Raw genomic sequence first — 26,291 nt, forward strand, 5'->3', positions numbered from 1 at the left:
TCCCTCCCACATCCAGGAGCTCAGTCCGAAGGACCAGGTCAGCAAACGTTTTCTGTGAAAGGTGTATGAAGGGGCAGAGCAGGGCTGTGCTCCTGAGAACTGCTTCTTACGACTGAACAGCAGCGCCCTCTTTGGGCAAAGCTGACCAGGACACAGAATCTTTGAACCCTGCTTGGGGCCTTGTCCATTGTGGGCCCCGCTGGGGATGCCAGCTCCAACACTCCTCTGTGCAGCCCATCTCTCTATCTGTCTACTTAGCAATGCTTACCCTTCCCAGCTCAGGAAAGATTACCAAGAATGTTATTGACTCTAATTTTAATTTGTCTAGCACTCTTGTTAACGATGTCTATTTAAGACATCCATTAAAGGCCCAGGAGGTTAATTAAATGGACAATTCCAATGCAGTTCTATTAGAACCCCCTCTATTAAATTAATATTATAGACATTTAACAGATGTCTTAATTAGGCATTATAGCTAAGAAATGAATACTAAATTAGAACTAAAGCCATTGTCCAGAAAGAACACTTTTTAGCATAAGTTATGGCTTTTGGGGGGAATGTTCCTGTTTACTGTTCAGAACCTGAGAGATCTGTCATTTGACAATCTTTTCCGGCATCGAGAAAGCACCATCCCGAGAGGCCCAAATCTTAAATCACAGTCCAGATGTCAGAGCTAGAAGAGACTTTAGACACCATCTGGAGTCCATGATCCTCAAACATCAACGACTGGAGGAACCAGCTGGGGTCTTAGAGAAACACAAAGCTATCTGGGCCCCACCCCTGGAGACTGACTGCAGCCCAGGATCTGGCTGCTTTTAACACGCATCCTGATTCTCGTACAGGAAGTGCTAGAATACAACTTCGGGAAACCCTGATCTAGTCTCAGGCCCACATGTGACAGATGGTGACACTCTCAAGTGTCAAAAGACTTCAGAACTGGGTGACTGGATCAGTAGAATTCCACATTCTGCCCCATGGATTAGAACTTTGCTAGCAGCTCCCGCCATCTCACCCCTCCCACTGATAAACTAGGCGTCTCCTGAGTTTGGCAGCCGTAGTCCCACAGCCCTTCTTGCGTCTCCTCCTGTTGGCCCTGGGCCCTGCGGGCAGATTTCCTGGGTCCTCCACCTCGGCCCTGCAGGCCTCTGCCCTGAGCCTGTGTGACCACACTCCTCACATCCCACAACTGCCTGGATCCAGAGCTGCCTCTTCCAGGGAGCCTCCCTTGCCCACCCTGCCTACCTGTGTGTGCATTTCCTCCCCAACCAGACTGTGCCTGGCCCCAACAAGAGCGCGAGGGAAGAGGATTTCAGCTGTTGCAGAAACGTAAGGGAACCTAGCCCCCCTCAGGGCTCCTGGTACTGGAGGGAGCAGCTGAACTGAAGTTCTATGAGCAGGTCCTAGACTCCTGCGGAGATGGGAGCTCAGGGTCCCGCGGCTGGGCTGGGTGAGCGAACGGTCCAAGCACTCCATATGGGGGGTGGGAAGGACAGGCTAGTGTCCGAGGACGGGGGTCAGGGTGGGGACACAACTAGTCTGTCCCAGCTGGGACAGCTCTATGGCTGTTACAGACTGAATTATGCTCCCTCCAAATTCCTGTGCTGAAGCCCTGGGCCTTAAAGGAGGTAATTACAATTAAATGAGGTTATAAAGGTGGGGCTTTAATTCCCTAGGACTGGGGTCCTTATAAGAGAGGAAGAGACACCAGAGATTCCCCCCAGCCCCCGAGTGCACACAGAAGGCCATTTGAGGACGCAGTGAGGTGGCCAAGGAGAAAGATCTTACCAGACAGCAATCCTGATGGCGCCTTAATCTTGGACTTTCAGCCTCCAGAACAGTGAGAAAAGAAATGTCTGTTGATTAAGTCGCCACCTGCAGTATTTTGTTACAGCAGGCCGGGCTAATACAATAGCTGTGGCCCATCATGTCCCTCTTACCCTCCAGGTGCTTCACCCTTTTCCTGCCCTGGAGGCTCTGACTGGTCCTCTGCAGGCCTACAGTGTGGCTCTGTCCTCCACAGAGCTGGCCCTGGGGGATGTAAAGGGCCTGGGCCCACTTGCCCTTTGGGGAACATGGGTCGCTGGACTGATGTCTCCTGAGCCCGTAGCCTCCTCCATCCTGTCCTGAGGTGTTAGCCATTTCTGCTGCTCCACGGGCCTCTGCGTCAGAGTCCTCCCGGGCATGAAGGTTTACACTCAAGGCGAATTTAGCTGTGTCTCACAGGTGTCCTACATTCAAAGGCCCCCCGCTCTGCTGGGGTCCTGCTCCCTGGGCAGTGGAGATGGGAGAGACTGGACTGCAAAGTACCACACCGCTCTCCATAACAAGCCCTGTGTCACAGCCATGGGGACACGGCCAGCCCTGTGTGCTTCCCTATGCAGCGATGAGTGCGGCTTCATTGGGAACGCTCACTCAGAGCCAGTGCCCAGCCTGGCCTGCGCCCTCCTCATCTCCTCCTCTGCCTGGGAGGATGGCATGGTCCTTGGAGCACAGGACCCAGTGCTAAGTGGGCCTGGGGACAACAGGGCATCCCAGAAACAGACATGCATAGCAGTAGCAGCTTCGTGGCAGGTGAGCGTTCTCACCGAGTCTCCCTGGGGAGGGGAAGAGAAGTCTACAAATTAAACAGCCACTCACATGGAAACTTGAGTCTGCGCCAAGTGAAAAACAGATTTCACATGGCAACTGGGTCCAACAACTTTTCTGGAAAGCGACTGTACATTTACACAACATTGGCCGCCTTTTACATTGTGGAGGGGTGGGTAAGAGCAGTGGGGTTTAGGAAATTATAGCACCTACGCTGTTACCAGCGTGGCACTTCCAGACAGCCAGAAGAACAGAAGCCACATTACACGGAAGACCAGAGATTCCCTCAGTGGGAACCCAGGTAATAAAGGGACCACATGACGCACTTTGGAGTATCTTCTTATCCTGTGGCCACCCGTGGCTCTGGAGCTAGACCATGGGGTTCAAGTCCCAGCTCTACCTGTCTCAGGATGTGAGGCCTTGGGCAAACAAGTGCTGAGTACTAGTGACCTCATAGTCACACCCAAGGGCTGTCACTGGGTCAGGCTGCCCTGTCTGAGGTGGTGCTGGGACTTGAGCTCCCAACCACAGGCAGTGATGGCTAGACTGGGGAGAGCACCCAAGGAGACTCAGACCCTCCTGGTAAGTGAGGGACACCATGCACAGACAGACGGAAGCGGGGTCGAGCCGCCAGCCACGTCTGTGAGAGACCCTGGGAGCACTCAGCCTTCGGGAGGTGCAGAGGCACTGCTAGGTCTCCTTGCTCTCCTCCAACAATGTGACGTCAGTGCTTACGCTCTCCGCTCCACTGTGGTGTTTCTCGTCCAGTGTGGAGTCTGAGCGCAAAATGCTGACACAGTGAAGCCTCTGGCATTGCTGCTTCTCTTGGTGCGGAAGAAAAAGCACATGAATTTGCTGCCAGTTTGTCGCCAGGAATGCTTCTGCCCTCACCCTGTTGGTCAGCAAACACTTGCTTCTCAAAAGAAAGGGGCGATAGGGCCTTCTGAGCCATGTGGCTTTCCTGGCAGCAGACCCTGGAAGTCTGGTCCCCACCCCGTCCTCATTCGGCCAATCTGTACTCAGGCCCTGCACAGAAGGGCCCATCTACTGGCCCACAGGCACACTGCCCAGAGGGCTAGGGTCAGACTGCAGAGCCTGCAGAGCCACAGCTTCCAGCAGCAAAAGCGGGACTAAGACGTCAACTAAGGTGCCACTGCTGGGGACTCAGGCTTTCCTAGGCCTTGGGAAGAGCTCCAGTCTTATTTTCCCTTCAGCCCACCTTCCTTTGGAGTCTAACAGACTCAGGAATTGAGAACATTCTTGTAGGCTTAAGCTCCCTATACCGGAACAAGCTTCAATAAGCACACCTAGGCCCGGCATTCTGCCTTTGCGGTCCACCTCAGTTCGAGCTCCCGAATGGGCCCTAAATCACTTAGAAACTTCACCACTTATTCCTCTTCAACTTTCTTGAAACAGCAAAGTAAACCTCAGGTCAAAGAGTTCGACAGCAGGCATGATTTAAAGTGATGTATCAAAGAAGCAGGGCACCACTGAACTAGTGAAACACGATGCCTGATGACAGAGCAAAAGACATGGCAGCTTCCACAGAGCAAAAGTAAAGGCACAAGCCAGGCACAGCTTGGGCCTCCCCTTCCCTTCCATCCTGGCGGTGCTGCAGGAATCACTCCTGTGGCCTGTTCATGCCCACATGCATATTTTATTATCAGATAAACAACTCATTCGTCATAGAACATTCTGAAAACACTGAAAAGTATGAAAAAGAAAAACCAAATAAACTCACTATTCAAGTCAACCTGTGTTAATTCCGGTGTTTTCTGCCAATCTTTTCTGTCCTTGGGAGTAATACAAAAACAAGAGCATCTATAAAGACACATCCCTGTGCTCCCTGACTTCTGTGCTCAGTACAGTGTGCTTCTTTCCAGATGATTAAATGTCCTTAACTCTGATTTAGACTGGCTGGAGGTGGTCTATAACCAGAACTGGCCCGACCATCTCTTCCCTGAAAGGTGGGTAATTCAGGGTGTTTCCAGTTTTTCGCTGTCGCTGTCATAAACGATTCCCTTAGGCAGGAAGAGCTCACAAGTCAATTGTTCCCTTTGCTTTGAACTTCTTCGCAGACCGTTCGCTTGACCGCAGCTGGAATTTGCTCCCATAAATGTAGGAAATAAAGCCATCGATCTCCACAGTGAACACACAGTTTAGCTTGGGGATAACTAAAAAAAAGCAGGAGAAAAAGGATGAGGGAAAAAATCCTGGCAGTAAGTTCACTTTTGTAGAGACTATTATTCCCAAGACATTTGTATTAGAAAATACAACAAGCGGGCTTCCCTGGTGGAGCAGTGGTTGAGGGTCCGCCTGCCGGTGCAGGGGACGCGGGTTCGTGCCCCGGTCCGGGAGGATCCCGCGTGCCGCGGAGCGGGTGGGCCCGTGAGCCATGGCCGCTGAGCCTGCGCGTCCGGGGCCTGTGCTTCGCAGCGGGAGAGGCCACAACAGTGAGAGGCCCGCATATCACAAAAAAAAAAAAAAAAAAAAAAAAAAAGAAAATACAACAAGCTAATAGGAAAAGGTAATAAGAAATGGAGGAACCCACAAAGGTCACAGCACCAGGATTAAAGGGGATTATTTTGCCAAAAGGCCAATTTATTCACATTTTAAATATAACTCAACACCTAGTCTTCCGGGTCAAAGGCTATGACCCAAACTCCCCAAACCAGAAACCCCCAGAAAAACTGCCAGAAACAGGTCTTGCCGCATAACTTTCAGATGGACTCATAGCTTTATGCTTACTGGGGAAACCTGTACACCACTTCCTGAGGTCTAAAATGAGAGCAGAAGAATATAGAGGGGAATGGAACAAAGCAACAAGAAAACAACCTTCAAAAAATTACAGGAACAAAAACCTCCCACTGTGGTTTTGAAATCTCTGGATTCATGGGCAAGGAGGGGGTGTGGAAATCCTGACAGACTGGCCGCTTGTCTCTGTCAGAGCAGTGAGCTCTAGCACACCAGGCGGGTAAGCCTGCACTTGCTTCCCTGGAACCCACAGAATCACCACCAAGGGCGCTGGCTCTGGGAACTCTAGGGGCAGGTGCTACCTTAGCTTCGTCCCTGCTATCTGTCTAGATGGAATCCTCTGGGAGGCAGCAGCCTTTGGGCAGGTGGAGGGTCCCAGTCCTGGAAATAGACCCAGGTGTCCGGAGGCACAGCCAAACAGCCCTTCTTTCCCTTGATCACATCTGGCCAAGGCTGCTGGCTGGGCTCATGAGTACCTCAGGGAGAGCCCTGGGTGCTGGGATGGTCTCTGCAGGCTTGGAATGTAAGGTCAGCAGGTACCTACAATCTGTGCTGACTTGAAAGGCCAAACTGAGCTTTAGAGCCATGAGGAAAGGGCTGACAAATCAGCTGGGGAGGCCACAGCCCACGGCGATCCAGTTACGTACCTTTCAGGCGGTCTTCTTTAGTGATAATTTTGAAAATGTGCTTTGTTTCCTGTAGAAGGATTCCTGTAATGCCCACATAAGAGGGGCATTTGGATTTTGTAACTGCAAAGGAAAAGGGTGGTTCAGGGCTCAGGCCTCTGTGGTGTTAGGGGAGCCACAGGCAGCCAGGCCTGCGGGGCCTGTGGGTTCTGGTCCCAACCTTGAGCCAGCAAGGAAGAAAGACCACCCACAGGGGCAGGGTGAGGTGGAGGCTCCTTGGCTGGGCAGGGACCAAGTGGGATGAGAACCTAGGCTTCCCAATCCCTTGGCGGTGGCTTTATAGCCTCTGTGCTCTGATAAGGTGTCCTTTGGAAGGCCTGCTTCCACAGGGGTCCTGGGCAGGATTCTGGAGCCAAGAGGTCACCTGTGTATCTAGCACCACCAAGGCCCATAGTCAGGTTGCTCTGGCAGGGCCAAGACTCACTTACAGGACCTGAATGAACGCCTGTTCATCATGGTCTTCCCAGAACCTCCTGAACTCTGGACAGAATGGGAGCCCACTATAGGCCACCCAGCAGTGAGCTGCCACCACAGGCAGTAGGCCTCTCACCTCCTCCAACCTATTCCCCAATGTAGTCAATACACATTCACTGAATGCCTCCGATTTGTCTGGCACTGTCCTAGGTAGGTGCTGGGCACAGTAGTTAAGTCGTGGTCTCACGAAGCTGCTGTTCTAATAGGGGGAGGGGTAATGTGTACCAAACCAGACAACTGTATTTTCTGATAGTGATGAGTGCTATGAAAAAAACAAGGGCAGGGTAATGGGGTGGGGGGTCATCTTTAGCTATGGTAGACCCCTGGGAAGTGACATCTGAGTAGGGACCTGAATAATGAGAAAGAATCAGTCCCTGGGTAGAGGGAAGAAGCAAATGCTAAGAGCCTGTGGCGGGGCCAGGCCTGGTGAGAAGCAGAAAGCAGGTCAGTATAGTTAGACCTGGTGCCCAAGGAGGTTGGACAGGCTGTTTAGACCACAGTGAGGAGGCAGAAGGGACACAACTTGATTTCTGTTGTAGAATCTTCACTCTGGCTGCCTGGTCAGGGGAGGAGCAGTGTGTCAGCAGGGAGAGGGTTAAGCAGCTTTGCAGTAATCCAGGGGAGATGGTGGTGGCTTAGATTTGGGTGTTAGGACGTGCCAATGGATTGGAGGTAGGCAATTAGGAAAGAAGAAATGTGGATACCTCCGAGGTTTTGGCTTGAACAACCAGGGTAAACAGTAGTACTATATTAGTGGCACTCGGTAGTACTCAGTGGTATTACTAAAGGTGATTCTCAGTGGCAACTTAGATGATGAAGGCCAGCGGAGGGGCTCACCTGAGGAGAGGCCCAGAGTTCTCTTTTGGATAAGTAAAGTTTACAATGTCTACTGCACGTCTGGGTGGCTATGTCCAGTAGACAGCTGAATCCAAGGAGTTAAAGGGTAAGGTCTGTGCTGGAGATGACAACTTGGGAACTGCTGGTCCACAGCCGACATTTAAAACCAGGGGGCTGTTCAAGATACCAGGCTGTGGGTGAGTGCCAGCAGCTGCTGTGTCCTTTGGGATACCAGCAGTGGTCTTCTGTGTGGAGAAGGTACACAGAGGCCATTTAGAGTATCCAACAAGTGGCCAGAATTGGCTAAGACAGCTATAGTCATCGTCCACCCTAAGTGCTGGTGATGTAGGGATATCCACATAGCAAGGAACTGTCACTGAATGATGGCTTGGGCATCCAGATGGTGTGCTCTTAGGCAAATTACCTGAAACAATAGCGCCGTGAAGATCTGCCTTTAAAAGCTTGGCCTGAATCATCTGTGGCTGCCTACAAGGTAAACAAAAGCCCATAATGTATACCACGATAATAAATTCTGAAAGAAGTAAACAGGTCTACAAACTTCTGCAGCCAGGCAATGCTGATAGCAGGCTCCGAAAGCTGCATTTACAACGATCCTAAGACTTGGGCTCTGCCTCAAAGGGCAAGGCTTCAGAACTGTAACTCACATGTCTGGTTTGAGACCATTGCACAGATCCCGGATGTACTGTTTCCAGAGTTCATGTAGAGGGAGAAAAAGATTGTATCTGTGGCAAAGTCAGATAGAGGTAAAACGTTAGGCAATGTGAGCTTGGGATTATAGCATCCAAAGAGCACAGAGCTTGGCTTGAGGCCAAGGACCATGACCTAAATCACTGGGGCCTGGGTGCAAATCCTAGTTCTACTCCCGATAACCACACTAAAATCCAGTACTTTCACCTCTCGAACCTTAGTTTCCTCACTGGTAGAACCCTCTCAAAGCTAAGTTTTTGCTAATGAGAAGAGGAAGCGTTGCCTTCCTTTGTCCCTTCATCCTTCCTGCTGGTTAGATTCAGGCACGACAGCTGGAGCTCAAGCAGACATCTTAGACCACGAAGTAACACCTACAAATGGTGGAGCGGCAAGGACGCACCCAGGGCTACACTCCCGGTTGTCTGATGGCTGTGGAACTGCCTACCACACCAGCCCCGGATGGTGTTCATCTAGACTTCTTTTCACAAGAGAAATAAACTTCCATCTTATTTAAGCCACTGCTATTTTGAGGTTTTCTGTTACAGGAAGCTAAACCCAGTAAGCCCTCAGTAAACAGGAGTTGCTGGTTGTCATAAGTCCCTGTGCAAGGTGACAGGGTCTGTCTGGAGGATGAGTGAGAAGTGGCAGGGTGAAGGAGAGGGAGCAGGTGAGACGACCCCAAACAGGCCTTCCTGGCACTTCACGGGGAGTCCATTTAACAAAGCTACTGTTTAGAGAAATGAGAACCTCAGGCTCAAACCCAAAGTGGACGTTATTGGTGGGGACATGGGTGAGGCACACCAGGGCAGGCAGCAGTCCCTTCCTCCTCCCAAAGCCCAGCTGATTTTGTGAGAGGGGCCATGAACAAAGTAACAGACTCTGTCTTGTGGGATGTGGGAGGCCATCTGGTTACAGATCTTGGAGCAAAAGCATACGAACAGTCCTAAGACATGAAAATGCAGAACCGTGGCCAAGGAGGGATGGAGTGTCAGCTGGAGGGAGGAACATGTTCTCCCACAGAGAGCGACGTGTCTCTTTCAGAAACTTCTGAAACATGTGGGCAGCACGTTCTTTGGCAATAAGACCCCAATGGGTGATTCTGTCTAGTGCTATTAGAAGCTACAAAGAGATATATGTTAAGAAATATCAGTTCCTCTTTTTCTAAGAAAACTGAAAGACAAATAGTCTGTTGCCCATGGCTTATGGCACTGGTCTTATTAGTTAAGGATAGGACAGAAGCCAAGCAGAAAAGCCAAACCCAAACAGTCCAAATTGGTAAAGGAAGCCTGCCCCCTTGTGGCAGAAGTGGGAGAGGCTCTCTTAGCTTAAGCAGAGCAGGGGCTATCTAGCTTCCCAAGTCCATACTCAACACAAGGAAGATTAAGTCTCTGGGGTGGAAAGGCAGGAAAGGCTTGACATACCTCTGTTGCTCTGGATTAATGTCAAAGAGCCGCAGCTCCCTCCTCTGCTTGGCAGAGAGGCCTTTAGATTTCTTTCTCTTTTCCTTCTGCTTCCGATGAGTGAAGTACTCCAGAACAACGGCCTTGCGTTGCAGGTGGTCCTCCTGGGCTTGTTGGCTCATGCGGGGCATGCTCCGCTTCAGGAAGGCCCTCACAAAGGCCTCAGCCCGCTGGGTTCCTGGGTGCTGCATGAGGACAAGATGGTGTGGTGCTAACAGCTCTGGTTGGGGCTACCCAGACCCCCAGGCCCTCCCACACACCGCTGCAACAGCAGATGGGCCGCCGTCACTGACCCACCTATCTACTCACTGAGGCTCACGCAGCCTCTCATCTGCTGCGCGTTTGCTAGCCCCAGCTGGGCAGATGTGAAAGTCACATTCAAATGCCAATTCGTAACTGCCACACAAAACAGCCACGTCAAACTCCAACCTCCTACCCTGCTCTCTGAGGTTATTCCGAGGATAAAAACAAAACAAAACAAAAAACAACAACAAAAAATTAAAGCAAAACAAACAAAAAAGAACATTACCTTTGGAAAAAAAGACTTCTCTCATCCTTGAGAAATGTATGATAATGGTATTTAAACTGTCATGATCGGATGAAGGCAAGCTCAGAGTAGAGCCAGGCTATGGCCTTGAAGGAAATGACCCCAACACCAGGAAAAATGGCATAACCAAGCACTCCAGGGTGGGCCCAGCTGCAGCAGGTAGGGATTTTTTTTTTTTTTTTTTTTTTTTTTTTTTGTGGTATGCGGGCCTCACTGTTGTGGCCTCTCCCGTTGCGGAGCACAGGCTCCGGACGCGCAGGCTCAGCGGCCATGGCTCACGGGCCCAGCCGCTCCGCGGCATGTGGGATCCTCCCGCACCGGGGCACGTGGGATCCTCCCGCACCGGGGCACGAACCCTCATCCCCTGCATCGGCAGGCGGACTCTCAACCACTGCGCCACCAGGGAAGCCCCTCAGCAGGTAGGGATTTTGACATTGCGGCCATATCGTAATACTCTTTACTTGAGTTTCCAGCCTGTGGATGCAGCATGGCTATTTTCCTGGTCTGCTCTGGCATCACTTGAGGAAATAAACTGTCAGCGTATCTTAGCCCCATGTGTTCACTCTTTTCCACATAGAGCAGAGCATCACATGACTGTGACTGAGCACCTGCACTGAGAGAGGACTTCTGGGCAAAGTAACTATCATAAACTGTGTGCAATTCTTCAAAGAACAAGCATCACTGTCTCTCAAGTTGGAGTTCCACCAGTATATTCCTCATTCTGATGCTTTGCCCTCATGTTTGCCACAGCCCTTGGGAGCACGGTCTACTGAGGTCCTCCCTCTTGATGGGGACATTTCCTGGACCTTTGTTGCACTAACTGGGCTGCAAACACCTTGTGGCTAATGTGTCAATAGTAATCAAGCTCTCATTTCATGGGCAGAAGCAGGCACGTGGATGGGTGGGAGGTGTGGATAATGATGTGATACACACGCTCTGCATGGTAGCCCATGGTAAGGAGGGCAGTCAGCTTCAGCTTTGTACTTTTAAAAAGTAAAAATTCATTATTATCAGTATTATTACTGTAACAGGACATTTGAATCTTTAAATACCTAAGTGGCCCATCTTTCATGGAGAAGCCAAATTAAGGTGTATCAGTCTTTCAAAAATCTTGATTTCAAAAGCAACTCCCTCATTATGAGTCACCAGTGAAGCTTCTGCCAAACTGACAAAGAATGTTTGTAGCACCCAGATATGATCCATCAATTACACTTATGAAATGTGATCTGACTGCCCTCTGCAGGAGTGAAAGGGGCACAGTAACAAGGTCAAATGACAGTGCTTGCCACGGCAGGCGTCAGGTGAGCATAGCCTAGTGTCCCCTACACAGTGGGAGATGACACAGATCAAGAAATCCCAGTTAACCAAATTTGACTCTGGTATAATGGGAAAGGAGGCCAGCAGAACAACAAACCTTGATTAAGCCTAACATGTCTGCTGGAAACGTGAGGAGTGAAATGTGGGAAAGGACATCTAAAACAGCACTAACGGTTAAGAAGCCACTGAGCCATCTTTGTCATCACCTCTGTTGCTCCCAGACCTCCTGCCAAGCACTGTACCTGAATGTCGAACTCTTTTGCATCTTTCTGAGAAAAGGCATGGTAGATCACACCTGGGGGATTTAAAGAAAACAAACATGAAATGATCAACTCTGTTGGCTATGGCTGTAAGACCTAAGACTTTTATAACTATGAAAATAACTATGCTTATTCAGAGACAGAAGATGGGGGTCGTACAATGAGCACAGCTTCAAAGCTTTCTTGGATGCCTCTTGCCCTACGCTCCAGCCACATCCGTGCTAGAAGTTCCAATGATGTGCCTTAAAATAGTGCTTCTCAAAGATGAATTTGTGTCAGAATCTCTGGGAACTTATTAAAATGGAGATTCTTGGGCCCCACTCTCAGATCCTGCATTTCTAACAAGTTCTCAGATGCTACTGAAGCTCAGCAGATGATACTTAGAGTTGCCCTGGTTTAAAATACCACAGGTTAGGAGCCTGAGTAGTTGCTCTAGAAGTCTAATGATGTAACTCATTTAAAAGTTATGTGACAGGGCTTTCCAGGATGAAGACAGTTGGAACTATTACATCTTGTTTACTGTTAGATGTTTAAAAAAGACTCTTCACATTTTAATATCTACGAAACTGAGATGTATACAACTGATGGTGTCTTAAACTGATAAAATACAGCAGATCTTTCTTCAAGCTCAAAATACACATTTCTCAATGTGGTTTTAATCTTTAAAAACTCACACTGCTGTTTCTTAATTTGTCTGAAGAAGAAAACCATGGCACTGGGGACAGAATATGGGTGTGAATGGAATAAGAATGAGACAAAGGCCTGGTTTAAGGGCCAAAAGACTAGGAAATTTGGTTCACGCTCTATAAATTCCATCCCAACTCTACTGTGCTTCCCTGAGTACATTTGAACCAGCAAACCTAAGTGGTTACAAGTTTTATATAGAGTCTGGTTCTCTCTCAGATGGAAGATAGGGATTAAAAACCTGCCTGTAGAGAGCAACTCGCAGGGCCTGGACCCCAGGAATGACTCTGTACCTGTCACAGGTGCCTTGCATCAGACCCAGAAGTCTTTTTTTCCCCTATAACAATAGACATCTAACAGGTATTGAGCCCTCATTGGTTGCCATGCCCCTGATTAAAAGCTACATATATTTTATCTCATTATACTTTCTGAACAATCCTTTAAAGGAATTATTATTCCTATTATGAACTGAGAAAATTGAAGTTAAAATATGCTCAGACACTTAACTTGATCACACAGGTAGGGAGTGGCCGAGGTGGAACTCAAAATCCAGTTTTAACGGTGTCATGCCCCTGCCTCTAAATGCCCTGGGTGCTTGCTCCTCTCCTTGGCACACCTCTGCTCAACTCTCAAAGCTTTGGGCTAGTGGTATCAATCCCCAGCACGCTCCCTGCGCTTTACACCAGACAAGGGTGATTCACAGAATAGCAGGCTGGGCAGACATCATTATCAGTACCTTACAAAAGGGAAAACCGGGTTGCAGAGAGGAACAGGGCCTTGACCACGCCAAGAGGGAGATAGTGGCCAAGTCGCACCAAGGCCTTGGGCCGACCTCTAGCACCACTCACTCACTACTGAGCAGCTCCCGGAGAGAACCTGCCTCCTGCTCTGACATACTTCAGAGACTAGGCAGGCCAACCGGGACTCCGGGCCACAGTTACACTTAGGTAAGGGGGGACAATTTCCACAGCAGACCCGTTCGGACTCCGCAGCGACCCTTTTCACCCACCAATATCTACACCTAGTCTCCAAATCTTTAACGTCCCACCCCTCTCCAATTTCGTGACCCTCAACACGGCTTACTGTTCATTCTCGGACCGCTTCCGGTGCGCTCTGTTGACATCTTCTTCAGTCGTCGCTCACTCTTTACCTCTCTCTACTTTCTTCAGCAGCCCTCGACCACCACAGCCTCTCTCGTCAAAGTTCGTGGTGGAGAGGTTCCTTCCGCCCGAAGTCGCGCGGTAAGCGAAGCTGACAGACTGACACGCTCCTACCTGTACCAGGATCCACAAGCTCCAAGCTCGAGGACGGCGCCGTCCGTGACGTCATCGACGCGCGCCGACTTAGGGTGGCGCATACGCCTCGGAGCGGACTCCGCAGCGCGGAGGATTACTGCGGGTTCTGAAATTGTCTCTCTTTGGTGGGGCTCTCTCAGTGTGAAGCAGTAGGGTTGGAGTTGAGGAGTGTGGAATGCTTGTGAAGGCCCGGAATACCGCGAGGCGAGTCGACTTGGAGAGGACAGAGGGAGGTTGGGGACCAGGGGAGGTTGGACATGGGATGGGGAGGGTGTTGGGAATAAGGTCTGTGCGATCCCTGATCGTGCTCTCTACACGTCAGCCGAGGCACTGAAGTTGGGATAGGAGGCTTACGGTCTTGTTATGTCTCTGCTGCTAGCTAACTGTGTCATCTCACTTAAGGCACTTCCCATCTCTGGGCCTCACTTTTCCCGTGTACTGTGTGAGTGGGGTTGGACTTGATAGTCTTTGAAAGTTTTCTTGAGACCCAGCATATTAGTTTCTGTCAATAAGATCAAAGGCGAGGAACTGATTCTCGTTGCCCTGGGGAAGGGTTCAAGAAGTGTGGCTGCAAGGCCTGGTGGAGACCTCTTAGATGAGACCCGATGCTGCACAGAACTGTGCAGCCTTAACTTTTACTGAGTGCTGGGCATGGGCAGGGTGCTGCTCGGGAAAGAAAAGCAATATGGTTTGTATTCTAAGCTAGTGGTTCTCAACTTTCAGTATGGTATAAATTCCTTTTAAAGAAAAAAAATTTTCTCGGGGAACCCTGGGAGTATGTCCACGCATCCTAGTTTGAGAAACATTGACTTATCTTTCTTAAGTGGTGGTGACCTTGTGCCATTTTGATCTTAAACATAAGACTGCAGGCCCTGAAATTGAGTGACTTGTCTAGCATTTACCTTATATGTATTTTACCATCACAATTGAAACACAACATTTAAACCAAAACGTATTGCACTTGCAGATGCCTGAGAATACATAGGAGTCTATGGAACTAAGTTTGAGAAACTGCTCTTGGGTATCCATACTATGTGAACTACCATATCTGTTTTTAAAATAGCAGCAGAAGACAGCAAGAGCCAATTTCAGTGTTATACTCAAGGGGGCCCTTTTGAGCAGGACCTTTGTGATTATGGAGATAAGGGAGAAGGCAGACCTCTGTCTTTGAGAGTTTTTCTAGGGTTGTTAGGACTCTTAACTCCCAATTGACCCCTTCTCGAGTAGTCAAGGCAGCCCTGGTTGACTGCTAGTCTTCCCTAGAATTCCTTGATTGTGGTGGAGCTGCAGTTACTCTATAGTTCCCTGATCACTAAGTCTTTTTTTTAAAAATGAACAAACCACTTTATTGTCCTCCGGAAATAATTGTATATGTATGCGGAGAGATACCTGTCCTTACAGGTATTGTTATCATTGTGATTGTCATTTAAGCGGCAGTTTGAAAACTACTTGGTGTTTGAAAATAGTGGATTAAACACATAAAGTATGTAGGTTAATTTAATGCATTATAATCGCAGAGTAAGCTTCAAAAATTCATATTCCTTGCCATCCCTGGAGATTCTTATTTAGTAGGTGGGTCCCAAAGAATGGTCCCAGGTGACTCTGTTGAGTAAGTTTGGGAACTACAGTATGGTATATTTATATAACATATAATGGAATACCATACAGCCATTTAACAAATTACATACAATTTTTGAAAAAGTTGTAAAATATTAACGTATTAAACCAAATAGTATGTATACAAAAAGGATTGGAAAGAATATAAGAATATACTGAAAGTTTCTGTAGCTGTGTAAGTGAACTTATGAGAGATTCTTTTTTTGGTCTATTTTCTAAATTTCATTCAGTGAAAATAAGACCTTCTTAAATTTCTTTTTCTTTTTTATAGCTATCAGTGATAAACTTTCAAACATGGATACACATGTTTTCCCACTAGCGACCTTGTGAAAGTTCCATGGGAAGTTAAGATATGTTATTATCATTGCAGGTAATTTCCCTCTACCCCTGAGCAACTTATTGTCAAAAACTTCAAATATACAGAAAACTGGGAGTTCTATAATGAACACCCTTATGTTCTTAGATTATACAATTAACATTTTGCTTTAATTGTACAGGTTTCTTTTGACTGCTGCTTTAAGACATTCAGGCTGTTAGGTTGAGTACTCAAGAAAAGTTTTATATGTAAAGTGAAAAAGATTAAGCCTCAACTATTAAATAAGTGCATATCTATGAAAATTAGGACCTCCATATAAATAAACACAACTAAATCCATAGAAATCATTTATCTAATGCCTCTGACAATACAGTGGAAAAATATTTTTTCTGCACTCCCTTTCCTCCATTTTTGGATGAAAGAAAAACATTATTTCTAGTAGATTTTCTGCCATTCCTTTAAGTGTAAGAAAGGGTAATGATCCTGAAGAAATACCAGCACACCTGCAATGAGAACATGGAAAGCTTTGTTTTCAATGAAAATTGTAATCCTCCAAGTTAAAGTCAGCATGTTATTATATATATAATATATATATACACACATATATGTGTATATACATGGATATATACACACATATATATGTAAATTTTTCTTTCTTCTGTGTTTAAGTGATTAAAGAGGGATAAGGGCTGTCTGTGCTGCTTTTCTACAACAGTAAGGCCTTGTCTGTAATGGGTTGACAGCAGTACCTGCTTCCTAGGGTGCCTTTGAGCATCCAGTGCAATGATGCCCATGTTCAAATGGCCTGGCATAGACAGCACGGTTTGAGAGATGATAGCCATCATTATCTTAATCCTTACAAAGCTGGAACAGTCCCTCAGGCTCAAAATTATGAACTTCCCTGGCCCTGCTTTACCTTTGGTCTATACCCTGGTCCAGAGGTGGTATACTGACAAGGGGAGCTGGGAATGGTGTTTGTGGTGGTGGGGACCTGGACGCAGTATCACCAGCGGTCATTCCTCAGGCTTAACAGTGCCCTCTGTCCACTCTGACAGAATGAAGAGACTAGGCAGTAAGGTACTAGCGCTGACATTGGACATTTCTGCCAGGCAGACCCTCTCCAGCTGGGTAGTTGGGTGCTCTGGCTACAAGAAGCAAAGGACTGATGTTTGCGGGAGGATGCCAATATCAGTCCCTTCTGGTCAAGAGGCGGCACTGTGCTCTAAGTCAGTTTAAGACTGACCATTTTGGATTCTGAATAGCGAGGACTGTTGCTATTGGCAACACACTTGGCATGTGTGGTCAAATAGCAGTATCTGAAAGCCAGGTTTCTCAGTCAACATCCAGAAGTCACACTTCAAGGCTGCTTTGATCCCCAAGGTCTAAAATACAACTCTAATAGATTTGCCCAGTTCCCTAAAGAAGTTTCACTCTGAGCTGAGCCCACTGAGAAACACTTGGTTTTGGTTTTCATGGTGGAGTATCTGAATGCACAGGAGGCTCTTTGGGGGTCCTAAGAGGTCTCCTTCACTGGATTTATGGGGTAATTCTTGAGGCACTTGAAGGATTTACAGGGAAATCACTGCAGGCTTCATGGGCCATGTGTGCATGCAGCTCCCATTTCTCCTCCCTGTTCTGCCCTGTGCTCAACTTTGGGGAAGCAGTCGTTGGCTTCTGGCCAAAGAGCTGTGTGTTTACATATGTGTGAGGCCATTCTGGTCCAAAATATGGGAAAATGGGAGGGAGAAGGAGCTGATATAAAATCACCCCAGGGCTTCCCTGGTGGCACAGTGGTTGAGAGTTCGCCTGCCGACACAGGGGACAAGGGTTCGTGCCCCGGTCGGGGAAGATCCCACATGCCGCGGAGCGGCTGGGCCCGTGAGCCATGGCCGCTGAGCCTGCGCGTCCGGAGCCTGTGCTCTGCAACGGGAGAGGCCACGGCGGTGAGAGGCCCTCGTACCGCAAAAAAAAAAAAAAAAAAAAAAAAATCACCCCAAACTGGAATTGGGATGGGCTGAAAAGTGAAGAGACCTGGTTTTGTATTGTTTGAGTCAAAGCCCTGTGGGAGGTAGAGGACAGATAGTCTTCTCTCTTCTTTTCTGTTCTTTAATACACACCATACAGCTTAAGATGTGAAAAAAAAACCCAAACAACCCAGTATATATGACATGCAAAGAAGCAGGAACTGTGACCATAATCTAGAGAAAAGAATGGTCACTAACCACAGAACTGTAGATGACCCAGCTGTTTGAACTGAAAGACAAGGCCTTTAAAATACCATTATACAATAAATACATCAAAGAGCTTAGAGAAAAAGCGGGACAAAATGAGTGTAAAGATGAAGAATTTCAGCTGAGATGTGGAAATTCTGAGCTGAAAAAGACTTCCATTGTTCCCTGTGATGGCAACTGTGATTGCCTGCATGTTCAAACTTAACATTTTCATAACTACTCAGAATACATTCCCAGACCACACACTCCCTTCTTTTTAAATCATCTGATAGATATTTATCTCCCATAAGCCCTGAGGCCTCTCTAGGCCCTTGTGTCTTGCTTGAGGGAACCCTGGGGACTCTTACCAGCCTCCCTGCAGCTCTTGTATGACCCGGTGCTAGAGGGGTCAAGTCCCGGAAAGGTTCTCTGTGTGCTCTGGGTCCTGAGGGCTGCTTTCCTTGGCCAGAAGCCCTCTGAGCCGCCTCAGGCATCAGAAAAATTGGGGCACGGAGCTTGCCAATGGGAGAGTGGATCCACATTTAGGCTGGACTCTCAATTGTTTTCCATCTTCTCAGTACCCACATTCATGAGGCTCCATCTCTGCCTGTCAGTGCAGTATTGGTGACCAGGCCCCACTTTATCCATGGTGTTGGTCTTCAGAGCAGTCAGGACTTGGGGGTGGGGGGGCTGCAGCCCTCTTTGTGAGCATGGAGTGGCTCCTCTGTCTCAGGTCTTTGGATTCAGTGGGGACCCCCAGGAGCTAAATGTAGTGATGGTGGATACATGTCCAACACACACCTGAAAGCCTACTGACCTTGGCTTTTGGAGCATTGATGGCTGTGAGGGAGGCCCCCACGCTTTGCCCATAGGAGCCAAGAGGAGGGCCTCAGTCCATCTGACACTGGGTTGGCTGTTGGGAGAACCTGAGGGAGCGGGTGGCTGGAGGTGCCAATGATAGGGCATACTTCAGATTTTTGACAACGATTGAGTCTGCTTTGAAACCTCTTTTCCTATATAATGATGTTTCTTGATGTTTGAAGAAGAATGGCTTGAAAATTAATCTGGCCATTTGGACTATGACAGGTTGTATTGGCATTTATTATTTATAGGTTTACTCCCCATGTCCCCCAAATTAGGATGTTGGAGGTAAAAGCTGCCCACGGTCCGCAGCAGATATCCCCATCTGTCACTAGATGGCAGCCTAACACAAGGATTGAATCAGTGTCCTGGCGCTTCTTCCTCAAGTCTTGGAGATATTTCCCTCCAAGCCCGTCAAAAATCCGGTTTACCGGCCACTTCAAAGAACTGCAGCCTGTGGTACTACAAAGCACCGACATCCGGAAGCTAGGATTATTTCTCTGTAAACAGTTGATTTTGATCAACACCCTCTCTGCCAGAACAGACAGTTACAGAGTCAAGTGGTTTAAATAAGATAGAAGTATAAAGGAGAGAGAAGTTTGAGACCCTGTGGAAGTGGTGTGATTGTCAATGACATTCTGAAATTGATGGCTCATTAATGAGGTGTAAGGAGAGGAGGTGAGGAGCGGTTCTGCTGGCAGGATTTGCGGTAGACTGTGGTCTGTTCCCGACTAGGCTGCCTAGAGGAAGCTGAGGGTTTGATTTTGGAGGTGTCCCTTTTTCCTTTTACTATGAAATGATTATCTGCCCAGTGACCTTGTTATTACCATGGAAAGAGACATTCATACCTGAGGAGCAAATAATATGATACTGGGCAGTAATGTATAGACATGAGCTCATGAATTTCATGTGAAAAGTGTCCTTTTCTGTGTTTATAGAGGTAGAAATTGAGACAAAGGGAGCGGAAGTTACTTAACAAAATTGCTACCAATTTATTTTTTACGTTAGAAACTATCTGGTGACGTTTATTCATGACATCTGGGTTAGGAACCACTTGATTGCAAGTTTCCCTCCTTCTTATCAAGGGGCAGCCAGCGCTTGTGGAGGACAGGCCGACAGGCATGTCAGGACCTCCTGCATCCACAGTGCTTGGACTCGGCACTTGAAAGCATTTGTGGAAGGAGGCACGAATGACTGAATGTCTGAAATCAACTGAAAGGCACAGAGAGGGGCCACTTCATGCTTAGGCTGAAGAGGTGGCTTCCTAAGCATTGTGATTCCAGGGGCACCATAAAATACCACCCTTCCACCCCCAACAGTGTGGTAACAAACAAGCTCCTGCCCCCAGGGAACCAGAGTGCCTGGAATTCCAACAATGGAGAGTCATTCTTTTAGGCAGAGCATTGCTTTCTCAAGAGTTTTATTTTGAAATGCAAATATCCCTATTGAGGCTAACCCTGCCAGGTGACTAGGTGAATTCCTCTAGGGGCAGCTGAGCCATTACTGAGGAGTCAGGATGGGGTGGGAGGCGAGTGCATAGAGAAGAGCTAAAAAGTGGGGAGACTTGGGACTGACCACACACTCGATTGATTTGCCCATTTATCTTCACAGTGAAAACCTGGACCTAGAATGTCATCTGATGTGGAGCGTTTTGAGAGCTTGACTTATCTCACTCGGATGTAACTGGGGAGAAATCAATTGTTTTCCTTCTTTATGAATCCCTGGGCTCCTCTCCATGGAGGTTCTGGTTACGGGTATGCAAAAACTACTCAGGGGCAGGCGTGGGGGCCAGCAGTGCCTGCCTCTTCTGTACAGTGGGCCACTCTGCTTTACCCAGCAGTGGCAGGCATGAAATTCTGTTTGCCCCGAGGCTGGTTGCTTCAGGAGGTGCTGACTTCTTCTCCCTCCTGGAGACACACATGATTTCCTTGGAAACACACAGCACAAATTTCTCATTGGGCATGAAAAGTCATCTGTTATTAAGGCAGAATCCTGAGCAGAGAACAGTCCTGAGGTATATAAGTGCCGCATGGAAGGCACATAAATTCACTCTGATGCCAAGGAAGCCCTTCCTCTTTACCCCCTTTTATTAGGTCATTGATCAGCAGCGTTGATCAGAAGAAATTATGCCTTGTTGACCATATTCTTGATTGAAGATCAGTGATGTTAATTTTCAGTACATCAATACCCGCATCAGGTGCTAACTGGAAGGGATAAACCTGTTTAGTGTATCACCAGGTGGGACCTGGAAACCACGCCCTTGAAGGGTGTCCAGATGTGATTTTACCAACCTATTCATCAGATAATAAAATGGTAGGTGGACTCTGAAGACAAGTTGAAAGGCCATTCCAATCCTCTAGTGCTGAGAAGGACAAATGACATAGCAGAGCTTAGGAAAGCCTTTGTTCCTTCTACCCCGGATATGAGCCTCTTCTTTCTTCCCCTCCAGCACGTTTTATTTTCTAAGCCCCATATCTTGTAACTGTTGTGAGAAAACTTTACTTTGAAAGGTGACAACTGTGTCAAGGCTTCTAGGGTTTTAGTTTGAGTGCTGACCTATCGCTTTTTTTTAACGTCATTTTTTGTGTGTTTTGGTCTTGAAGGTGGGCCCGAGTTATTTTCACCTTCGTGAGAAATGCTTCTTATTGTGTGAGTGAAGGTGTTTCTAGACAGCTGGCCAGGAAGTGGATCAGGAGGCATTGTCTCCCCCGGGGTTCTGGGAATCTCAAGTGTCAAAGCCTCTGCTATGGAGTGACTGCTCTACCCTGTGACAGACGGGGCACTGCCATAGACGGTGGGCCCAGTTGACTCGAAGACTCTAGTCCAGCCTGGCCTTTGCTGTGGTAGCTTTTCTAGGCCCTGATTTTTGCGGAAGTTTCTGGATTCTCAGACACTAAGTTGGGTAGGTTCCTTTCCTGTGACATCTCACCTCTTTACTGCTTTTGCCTGATGTTGAATTATAATGGCAGACTGTCTTACAACTCTTGGGCATGGCAGGTGGGGGGGACCTTCACATTTCCTTCTTCTAACTGCCTATTTGACTTTAAAACAATTTAGAGGGGTTTTAAGCAGAAATTATTGTTAGAATAACAAAGTGGTTTTTTTTTTTTTTTTTTTTTTTTTTTTTTAGTGAGACCAAAAAGTCAGGAAATTGGGTTTAGATGAAAACAAAAGGGAAAGTCTTCAGATGATTTGACCAATCTGACCATCAGGGTACACTGAGTGGTTGAGAGAAGGTGAGGAGGGTTCCTGCTCCCTTGAGATTTAAAAAATGGAATAACCAGCCACCTACTGTAGATAATGTTGCTATTCCCCACCCAATGACAGGTGGTTTTCAAGGTTCCCTGGGCTTGAGGGGTCCAGGAGTGCAGTAGGATGAATCAGTAGTTCTGAGGGTGTCCTGGGACCTCTTGGGGAGCAGGACCTCAGGCTGCCTGTGATGGACTGAATTCCACCCCCCACCCCCCACCCCCCCACACACACCCTGCTGTCCCATTCATATGTCAAAGACCTGATCCCCAGTATGAGGATATTTGGAGATGGGGATTTTGGGAGGCAGTTGGGTTTAGATGAGGCTCTCATGATGGGGTTAGTACCCTTATGAGCAGAGACACTGGAGAGCTTGCTCTCTCTCTTGCTGCCATGTGAGGACACAGTTAGAAGCCAAGGAAGAGGGTCCTCACCAGAACCCAACCATGTAGACACCTTGATTATGGACTTGCAGCCTCCAGAACTGTGAGAAGATTTCTGTTGTTTAAGCCACCAAGTCTATGGTATCTTGTGTGGCAGCCCGAGCAGACTAAGATACTGCTCAAAGAGGTTCAGACTACCGTGTCTGCAGAGGAACATGGTGATTTGGTCAGTAGTCTCTTTGTTTTGGAGGTTGGGCAAATTTGATTAACCCCTCCAGGCAGGTGTCCTGGAGACTTCAGTGGGCTCACAGTCACGGGCACTTTTCTCTAGTTCTGCTTGGGCACACCAGGTTTCCTCCCCACTCTGCCCTGTAGACTCTTACTTAACTCCTGCTAAGAAAAAAGATCCAAGGAATTTAACTTTTTTCTTAAGAAATTTCTGTATATCTTGGGAAAAGAAAACAAAAAAAAAAACCCCAACCCAATCAATCAATGACCCTTTATCAAAACACTTTCCTATGCTCTCAGTGACACTCTTCAATGGCTGAAGACATATGTAATTTTCCTGCTCAAGAACCAGCAGGGTAAAACCTGTAGTTCAAGGGTCTCTTGTCACCAGATGTGCAGAAATGTGAGAGATCCATGAGGAACAACTGTCTCCCAACATCTCTCCCAAGGGCTCTGCGTTGACACCTTGGTGGAGTGGCAGGTGGTGGTGGGAACGTGTTAAGTCCTTATTGATGGGCTGTTTGAAGCCTGTGACTTGGCAGGGACGGTTAAGCAGACGTGTGCTGCTGATCTGTGCTGCAGTGAGGTCCTTCTTGGGGTATTGAGGTTGCCCGCTGGACACAATTTCCTGAAATTGATTGCATTGACTTGTGGATTCTTTTGCAAGCAGCTGTTGTCTCTGCAAGATGCAGCCCCTGAATCACATCAAATTTGTTGAGATCTCACTTGTTGGGTTCAGATGTTTTCTGTTAATTAAACAGCTGCATTTCTCATCTTGAGTTACGGAAAAGGATTGCTGGGAGAAGGAAACACTATGCTCAGGAGGTTTCTCCCCTACAGCAAGATAGAAATTTAAGTTAATCTAGTATATGTTTGTTGAGCATTTACAGTGCACAGGGGACTTGGGGATGTAGAGAGGCAGAGGGCATTAATGACACCCTGGTCCCTGCCCTGCAGAAGTGTCCATCCAGCAGGGAGGGGTCGTGGCACTGAGGGAGAGCAAGTCCTGCAAACATGAGACAGATAGCAAGGAGACAAGACTTGTTAGCCTGCAACTGGAAGTGGAGTTATATTACTTAATACTGCATAACAGAGTACCCCAAACTTAGTGGCTTAAAAGAACATCTATGATCTTAGTTTCTGTGGGTGGGGAATTTGGGGGTGGCTTAACTGAGGAGTTCTTGCTCACGGTTTCTCATCTTGCAGTCCAGATGTCAGCCACGGCTTCAGTAATCTGCAGGCCTGACTCGGGTTGAAGGACCTGCTCCCAGGACGGCTCACATGGATATGGGTGGGGGGGTCCCTGCTTCCTCGCTGTGTGTGCCTTTCCACTCGCTGTTTGAGTCTCTTCACAATATGGCAGCCGGCTTCTCCCAGAGTGAATGATGCAAGAGAGAGCAAGGCAGAGGCTGAAGTATCTTTTATGACCTACCCTCCAAGGACATCATCATTTCTGCAATGAACTGATTGCACAAGCCAGTACTACTCAATACCAGGAGACAGGGGTCATTAGGGACGGTATCGGGGGCTGGCTGTCACAGGGCTGTCTCCTGCCTGAAGAGGCACAGGGACTGGAGAACCGAGCCCTCAATTCCCCTGTCTATTTTTTTCTCTTTTATTTATTTACTTTAATGATAAAATATGCATACCATACAATTTACCATTTTAACCATTTTTAAGTGTTTGGTTCACCCCTGTCTACTCTTACTCCTGATCAGACTGACAGCCTCTGCAGGGACTACTTTTGGAACCTCTGCCACAGGTCCCTGCCAGTGGGGAGAGCTCTGAGTCTTCCCTGGAGGTGTTGCTGGTGCCTGCTCGGGAACACAGATGCCCCTGCTTCAGAGGGCTCTCCTGGCAGGCCATAGGGGAAGCAGCAGGTGGCTGTGCACTCTGTTTGCCCCCTGAGCTGGCTTCCATGTGATTACTCCCTCTTCATCACTTTGCACCGTCAGTGTGGAAGCCTCCTTGACCCTTCATCTAAACTGAGGTTCACCTCTCTAAAAAAGATTTTTTCATTGCTGACCTAGATTGGTCTCTGCAAAAGCAAGATGCATTTTCTCCCAAGATCCATGGCAGTCAGCCCCCAAATGAAGTTTATTTAATAAAGGAATTAGTTCCAGTTGAATTCTCAAGATGGGATTATGGGTTCATTTGAAGTGAAATGAAAGGGGCAGCAGGCTCAAAGGTTGAGGAGAAGCTAATGAACACTGTTTTCTAAGTGTACATGGTGCACAATCTGAAAAATGCAGTGTTTCCAGAATGACATCGTTGTTTTCCAAGCTTGTGGCTTACTCTTTCTGCTTCTCACACATATCCTACGAGGACTACATTCCATCACAGATGCACGTGTAGGCCATGGCTCCCGTGTCTCTGTTTTCCATTCCTGGAGCAGTCCCTCCAGAGCTGACACCTTGGAGTAGACCCCTTCAGATTTTTAGTTGTAGGGGACACTAGTTATTTATGCCTCCCAGCATGCACCTCCCTCCTAGGAATAACTTACTTCTTCTTTGCTCTTAGCCCATGTGCATCCAATGAAGGTGAGTCCTTCCTGGGCTCACCCAACCAGCACATTTAGTCCCTCTGGCCCTGGCGATTTGTTCCAATGAGCGTATGATCCAGGCCAGGCCAACTCCAGTACTTTTGTTGAGCTGGTGGACCTGCTGCCATGGGCTCACCACCATGTGTAGCTACCTGTGCATCAGGCAGACCTGAGAGACAGCGAGAAGAGGCCAGGCCTTAATGCTTCTGTGCTCTGGACCCAGATGCAGCCAAATCCAGCCCATATATTCTGTTTTGGCTTGAACCAGTTTGGATTGCCATATTTGGTCAATATGATATACTTTTGCTTCTTAGAGATCAGGTGGGTCCACCTCTCCTACATGGAACCTGATGCTTCAGGTACAGGTGCTGTGGAGAATGGATTTCGTTAGTGTCTGTATGTCACACCATTTGAGTGGCCCAAGGTAGTCCTAAACTGTGGTCTTGAGTACCATGCACGGATGTCCACTGTATCCATGCATTTATGGAACATCTGCCACCAGCCTTGAGGACAGGTCTCAGAATTGTAGGCTTGGGCTGGCAGAAACAAATCTGAGGTTTGTGGTCAGGCTGTCATAGTCTAGCATGTGACCTATCTGTGTCTTGTCAACCTCTTTTGCAAACAGGGAGAGTGGTACTTGGATTGCAGACTTGTTCTCTCTCTAGTCTTCAACCTTCATTGCTTTGGTACCCATTCTTCCTTCCTTTCTCCTTCCCATCATCTGGGATCTTGCTCCATCAATTTTCCTTTCTTCCACCTCTCAGGCTCTACCTGTTAATTGCCTTTTCCTCCCATGCACAGATTGAAGACTTGGATACTGAGCAGAAAGTGTCCTCTACCCTGGCTTTGGTCCTGCCATCCTCTAGCTACTAATCTCTTTCCCTTGTCAGCCAAGATTCTTGAAAATATGGCCTATACCACTTCCTCCCATCTCATTCTCTCACCCCCACTGCAATCGTCCTGGTAAAGGGGACCAGGTTGCCATATTGGCGAAATCAGTGGAAACAGCATACACAAAACCACAGCACAGAATGTACTCAAGGCATGGGTGGCTTTGTGCCTGTGTATGCCCTTCTGTGTATATGCCTATGTGTAGGTCTCTGGGGCATTGGATATTTGGAGCCTTTCAGTTACTTGAAACTCTCCAAGCCCTGGGTTCCATGACCTCATTCTCTGATGAATTTTCTTCTAGTTCTCTCTTTCTTCCACTTCTCTACTTCATGGTGTCCTTTGTTTTCCTGCCTCTGTGGGTTTTGCCTTTAAGATACTGTCCTTCC

The 26,291-nt window shown here is 47.8% G+C and overlaps 1 protein-coding gene across 5 annotated transcripts; it reads right to left on the reverse strand.

The window, feature by feature from the left end:
- Positions 1–4,223: 4,223 nt before the first annotated feature.
- On the reverse strand, positions 4,224–13,751 carry POP4 (POP4 homolog, ribonuclease P/MRP subunit). 5 transcript variants are annotated; one of them, XM_067018472.1, is made up of 7 exons: positions 13,397–13,751; positions 11,467–11,664; positions 9,467–9,690; positions 8,003–8,080; positions 7,762–7,823; positions 5,988–6,089; positions 4,224–4,760 (listed from the first exon to the last, which is right to left on the reverse strand). In XM_067018472.1, exons 2-7 carry the CDS (start codon positions 11,482–11,484, stop codon positions 4,624–4,626), a joined length of 621 nt encoding a protein of 206 aa, XP_066874573.1. In that variant the 5' UTR covers positions 11,485–11,664; positions 13,397–13,751; the 3' UTR covers positions 4,224–4,623. The 5 variants fall into 5 exon arrangements, with proteins under 5 accessions (XP_066874573.1, XP_066874571.1, XP_058901170.1 ...); XM_067018470.1 differs by having other exon boundaries at positions 11,576–11,664; positions 13,397–13,650; XM_059045187.2 differs by having other exon boundaries at positions 11,612–11,664; positions 13,397–13,646.
- Positions 13,752–26,291: the final 12,540 nt, after the last annotated feature.

This window comes from Kogia breviceps, chromosome 18, assembly GCF_026419965.1.
Source record: "Kogia breviceps isolate mKogBre1 chromosome 18, mKogBre1 haplotype 1, whole genome shotgun sequence".
Lineage (NCBI taxonomy): Eukaryota > Metazoa > Chordata > Mammalia > Artiodactyla > Physeteridae > Kogia > Kogia breviceps.

Coding starts and splice junctions, on each gene's coding strand:
- POP4 (XM_067018470.1), bottom strand. CDS start 13,436: ATGTCAACAGAGCGCACCGGAAGCGGTCCGAGAATGAACA. Junction 8,081..9,466: donor ATTAATCCAGAGCAACAGAG/GTATGTCAAGCC, acceptor ACTTTGCCACAG/ATACAATCTTTTTCTCCCTC. Junction 6,090..7,761: donor TCACGGCGCTATTGTTTCAG/GTAATTTGCCTA, acceptor TTTCCTTTGCAG/TTACAAAATCCAAATGCCCC.